At 49.6% G+C, this 5,253-nt stretch overlaps 1 protein-coding gene across 2 annotated transcripts in view; it reads left to right on the forward strand.

The window, feature by feature from the left end:
• The first annotated feature begins 368 nt into the window (after window positions 1-368).
• IRF8 (interferon regulatory factor 8) overlaps window positions 369-5,253 on the forward strand; it is a 17,001-nt gene continuing 12,116 nt past the window's right edge. Inside the window, exons 1-2 of one of the 2 annotated variants that reach the window (XM_019505443.1) lie at window positions 369-775; window positions 3,663-3,846. In XM_019505443.1, coding sequence (XP_019360988.1) covers window positions 602-775; window positions 3,663-3,846 — 358 coding nt within the window. In that variant the 5' untranslated portion in view covers window positions 369-601. The remainder of the gene's footprint in view (window positions 776-3,662; window positions 3,847-5,253) is intronic. The other variant, XM_019505442.1, reaches the window with a different exon arrangement.

Genomic DNA, 5,253 nt, shown 5'->3' on the forward strand with positions numbered 1-5,253 from the left:
CCGAGAAGTACCGATTATAACCAATTCATGGAAGTGCCAGCCAAGAATCTCATTTCTGTGAACTTGGGTTTTATTCCCATTTCTTTGGCTATTTCTAACCCTTTCCAAATGTGTAAGCAGATGTGTGTGTGCCCCACGCAGACCGCAACGCAGCTTCAGGCCAGTTTCTGTTTTTTTGGCTCTGAGCAATGCACTCCCCCGAAGTCAATGCAGTTGCTATGGATGTGTGTGAGCGTGACCCAGAGCAGAATTTGTTCTTTCAGGCTCAAAGCGTGTGCTTTGATCCTGCTACACAAATGCATATTAATATTAATAATGATCTACAATGGGCTGTTTTTGTTGTAGCTTTGGAGCCCGATAGGTGGGATGTGCGTACTCTAATTGGGATACTTTGGCAGGACCACACATTAAGTACTGACAACATACAAGATGCAGAAGCATTGACAACTCCTGCCCCGCCGTGCAACCTGTTCAGCTTTCCTGCAGGTGCTGTTATCTCTCCATCTTTGGCGACGGGACAGCAGAGCTTTGATTTCCACGTACGACAGCGACGCGTTTCTTGGAAGCCCTTAATAAATCCCTGCCAATTCTCCCTTGCAGGATGTGTGACAGAAATGGTGGGAGGAGACTCCGGCAGTGGCTGATTGAACAGATTGACAGCGGGATGTACTCCGGGCTGATCTGGGAGAACGAAGAGAAAAACATGTTTCGTATCCCCTGGAAACACGCCGGGAAACAGGATTACAACCAGGAGGTGGATGCCTCTATCTTCAAGGTAAGGGATGCTCTCAACTCTGCTAGGGCATCACTGTCTCTGGTCATCGCTGATATATTAGCACAGCCCCTGTCCCTGCACCTGCTTCTGTAGCCTATTGCATGCCATATGCTTTCACGTCTACTGACTGGCCTCGTTTGCAGGATGCTCTCAGCACCTGTACCAGTTCTGGTGTAAGAGTACAACAGGTTACCTCCCTGCAGGTGCATTTTGTGCTACTTGGGGGGTTTTGTTCTTGGCTAGCAAGAATTGCCCGGAGCTCCTTTAAATAAATCCAAATTGGGCATGCAATAAATAACATCTCCTAATGACTGGCCTGATTCAAGAGGTGTTGTATACCCATGCATAGGGCTGGTTTTGAGTAGCCCATCATTATTATTTGGGGATGGAAAATTGGAGCTATAAAGAAATGAAAATGTTTGGGGAAAGTAGTTGGCACCTCTGGACTATTTTAACTTTTTTACTTTTACCTGGAACGTGTGTGTGTGTGTGTGTGTGTTCCCACAGAGACAGAACCTTGTTTTCTAAGCAGCTTTACTCATTGATTCTCTCAGGGGTTGCAGGCGCTTAGTAGCTGCCAGGATTAGGCCTGCGTGTATCCGTGCTTGGCTGTGGCTCATAATTATAGTGGGATTAGCAAGGTTTTGGTGAATTCCTAAAACTGGTACATGTGCTTAAACTGGTCTCCTTTCAAAGAAAGCTCCCTCTCACCACAAAAGGTGAGTCACGCTTTCTTCTTCAAAGAGAGAAGCTTTTCCCTGGTTGGCTGAAGGTTGAACATTAACCGAGTGGAAAGTGTTTTTTCTTTCTTTTTTCATGAATAAGGCACTTAAAGCCTTTGATTGCTAAACATGCCGCTGCTTCCGACACAATTCCCAACATCCCCAAGTGGCTTTTCCGGACTTGCTTGTGTGGCAAGATGATATCATATTCTGTCCTGGCTCCAGAACAAAGTGCAGGGTCAAGGGCAGTGGGCCAAATCTTGCTCTGTTACACTGGTGCTGATCTTCCGGCCAGCAGAAACGTGCAGAATTTGGCCCTGTGAGTTACTGCCTTTCTCTCTTTAACCAGGGTTTATAGTGTCTTTACTTTAAAGTGTGTTCCCAAGGGCTCAAGTACGGATGTTGCCTTTTACTGGTGACAAACTGACCTGGTCTCTGAGAGTTTTTGATATATTTATTTTTACTGTAGACATTTATTCACAGAAAGTGAGAGTGCCTTCAGATACTAAGGCAGGTGCATAACTATCCTCACTGCGGATGACTGTGGTTGAGTCTCAATATGGGTTTTGGACACATTTAAACCCCCCCAAAGAGATCATGTTGGACTGTTTTCCAAATCAGTATATTCAGATTATGTTGTTGAGTTAATTCTTTTGATTCTTTAGTATCCCTGAATATGGATTTTTTTTCATTGCACTGTGATGCCACCAAGGCTGCCTATAAAACATCAGCCTTCTCTGGGGGTTTGGCTTTCTAAAACAAACTTGACCTTATGCTCTCTTTTCCCCCCAAAAGTGAGCCCTGCACCACAGTGCATCTGTTATATGAAGACTGTGGCCCTGGCCTCAGCCACTGACACCTGTGCTGAGCTCAGCTGTGGTGATCACCAGCGTATTTTTGGAAATCAGCTTTCACTGAGCATGCGCAAGAGGGCTTAGAATAGCTCCGGGTCGGGACAGTCAAGGGGGACAATGCAAAACTCTTTCTGCCTCACTCGCCGGTCTTCCCTGTTGTGATCAGAGCATTTGCAAGGCTCGTTTGGGGCCTCGGTTAATTGCTGCTGCCAAGTCTGGAAGGCAGAGCATGCTGCGTGATGGGAACGGTGGCCCTGTGTGGGCTTTTTGCCGAGAATAGCTGGTTTTCGGTGGAAGAGCCGCTTTTTGTTTTAGAAAACTCTTTTGAAACTGATTGCAGCTTCCTCTTTGCAAGGCCTTGCTTGCAAGTGCGTTGCTCCAGAGGGCTGGATTATCTCTGACTTTGCATGCCCTGCTGGCCTCCACTCCCATTTTTGCCCTCCTTCGTCCTGCCTGCCTCTCCCCAGCTGGGATCCCCGTCCTGCACTTTTCTGACAAAGTGGGACAGTGCCGGAGAAGTGACTGTCTTCCCCATGCTGCTCACCCGGGGTAGATTTCCATGCAGAGAGGTGTGGGGGCAGGCACGGTCTGACCAGCTTGGGGCCCCAGGCCAGCTTTACTACTTGTGGCACGCAGATAGCCTTCGTCCTAGTGCATCTCACAAGATCCAGCCTCCTAAGAGTGGGTGAAGTGTCTGGACAACACTGTCCTTAGGATAAGTGGCTGGAGAAGGTAGACTCCAGGCATTTCAAATAGGGCTCCCTGATGGCAGAAGATGCTGCATGCAGGAGAGCTGGGCAGTGCACGGGGTGCAACCCTGCCTTCCTACCTGCATATCTTACCTGAAAGCAAGTTAAAACTTCCTGCATGCTGGTTATGGCCAGATGTTTATCGGCCCAGGGCTGTCAGCTGCCATCCTTCAGCCTCTGCATTGGCTTCTGTGGGGCAAGATGATGGTACCCCGCTTAGGACCCAGGAGATGAGGGTTCAGTTCCCATCCCCATCACAGGATTTGTGCATGTCTCAGGCAAGCAGGTCTGTGTCTCAGGCCCCTGCCTGTAAAATGGGGGCTGGGGCACCCCACTACCTGATAGGGATGGTGCAAGTTGAAGTAAAGATTCGGCGGTGGATTGACAGGTGCCAGGTAGGTAATCTAAGACAGCTGAAGCAACTCAAACTGGAGCTGGCGGGGATGTCCCCTGAGGAAGGGCATTAGGAAATGGAGTAATGGGAGTCACGAGGGCGAGATGTGGCTCTGGAGTCACAGTGCCAGTTGTCAGCAGACTTTGCTTTCTCTCTCCCTTGTTCCAGGCGTGGGCCGTTTTCAAAGGGAAGTATAAAGAAGGTGACAAAGCGGAGCCCGCCACTTGGAAGACCAGGCTCCGCTGTGCTTTGAACAAGAGCCCAGACTTCGAGGAGGTGACGGACAGGTCCCAGCTGGATATCTCGGAGCCGTACAAAGTGTACCGCATCGTCTCGGAGGAAGAACAGAAATGTAAGTGCTAGCGAGCAACGCGACTCCTCCGCAGCCGCCCTTGTACCTCCGAGGGGTCAGTGTCAGGGGAGGCTGTGGCTGGTTATTACAGCGAAGGGGTGGACTGAGTACTGGACTAATAACAGCGCTGAAAGCTGGTGCCTTTGACCTACATGCAAATCTTAGGCTTCATTTCCTGTAGCTTTCAGCTCTCACCAGCACGAATCCCTGCCAGGCCAGCCTGGGTCTGTCTGTGCCAGCGAGGTGCTAGGTGTTAGGGCAGCTCTTCCCACTCCCCTCCCCAGCCCTGCTAGATCTGGGGAGGGGAGTGGGAAGAGCTGGGAAGAGGCATGCCTCTTCCCAGCCATGCATCCCTGCGCCATTGCTTCTTGGGCAATGCAGCCACCTGGGAATCCACGGTAAGAGTTAATGCAGCCTCATTGCATTAACTTTTTCCCAAGCATTGGGACATACTGCCCTGCTTCAAGAGAAGCCCGGATAGCCTGGTTGGGAGACAAAGGGCCCCTAGACCACTTCACGGGGGCTCCCTCAGATGGCCTTGGCTTCTAGTGGATCCAGTCCCAGGACAGCAGACTCTCCTGGAGCCACAACATGAGCGGACCTGGGGAAATCTCCATGGGGGGGAAGCTCAGGGGACACAAACACCAGTGTTTCTAGTGTAATTCCAAGGGGGCGGTGGGAAGCAGTGCTTCAAAATTGCCCTACTGAGATTGCAGCAGTGATTCTGGCCCCAACGTTGTTCCCCCCAAAAAGGTGCATTGCCCCACGCTGTGCAAAGGGACTAAACCCCCCCTCTCGTTACCTCTCAGTAAAATCAATGATTATAGCCACAATTGTTCAGCAGCAAGCAGTTGTTGCAGTGGTGTCCGGTCTGGTGCTAGCTGCACTAATTTTATCTTCATCTGTGGTTAGGGGCACATGGTTAAAAGCAAAAGCATGCAAAATGCAAGTTGCCAGGAAATCTGCCTCCAGCCTGCTGGGCTTTGTCACCTTCATTCACACTCGGGGCTCTTACATTTCTGTGCCCCTGTTACATGCATTATGCAAAGTGCACAGCAGGTTCCCAGCAACAAGACTGAGCTGTGCTTGGGCAGGAGGAGCAAAAAAAGGAAAGAAAAAAAAAGAAGAAGCAGCCTTATCCCCTCTCCATTTCCTTTAGATGGCTGAGAAAAGGACTGTGCTGCAGCAGAATTAGCTTTTTTCTACTGCCCTGTAACCCAGTCGGTTTGAACCCACTGTCCTTGCTCTGCCAAAACTCCCATTGACTGCACTGGGAATTTTCCCCCCCGAGTCAAAACTACCAGCCTCAGATCTCATGTGGTCTAAAGTAACATGATAAACAAGGTGGTTGACATGGGACAATGAGCAATAAGACACCACGGCTACAATTTTTTTTTTTTTTTTTTT

This window comes from Gavialis gangeticus, unplaced genomic scaffold (genome assembly GCF_001723915.1).
Source record: "Gavialis gangeticus isolate Ggan-Ray unplaced genomic scaffold, GavGan_comp1, whole genome shotgun sequence".
NCBI classification, from domain to species: Eukaryota; Metazoa; Chordata; order Crocodylia; family Gavialidae; genus Gavialis; species Gavialis gangeticus.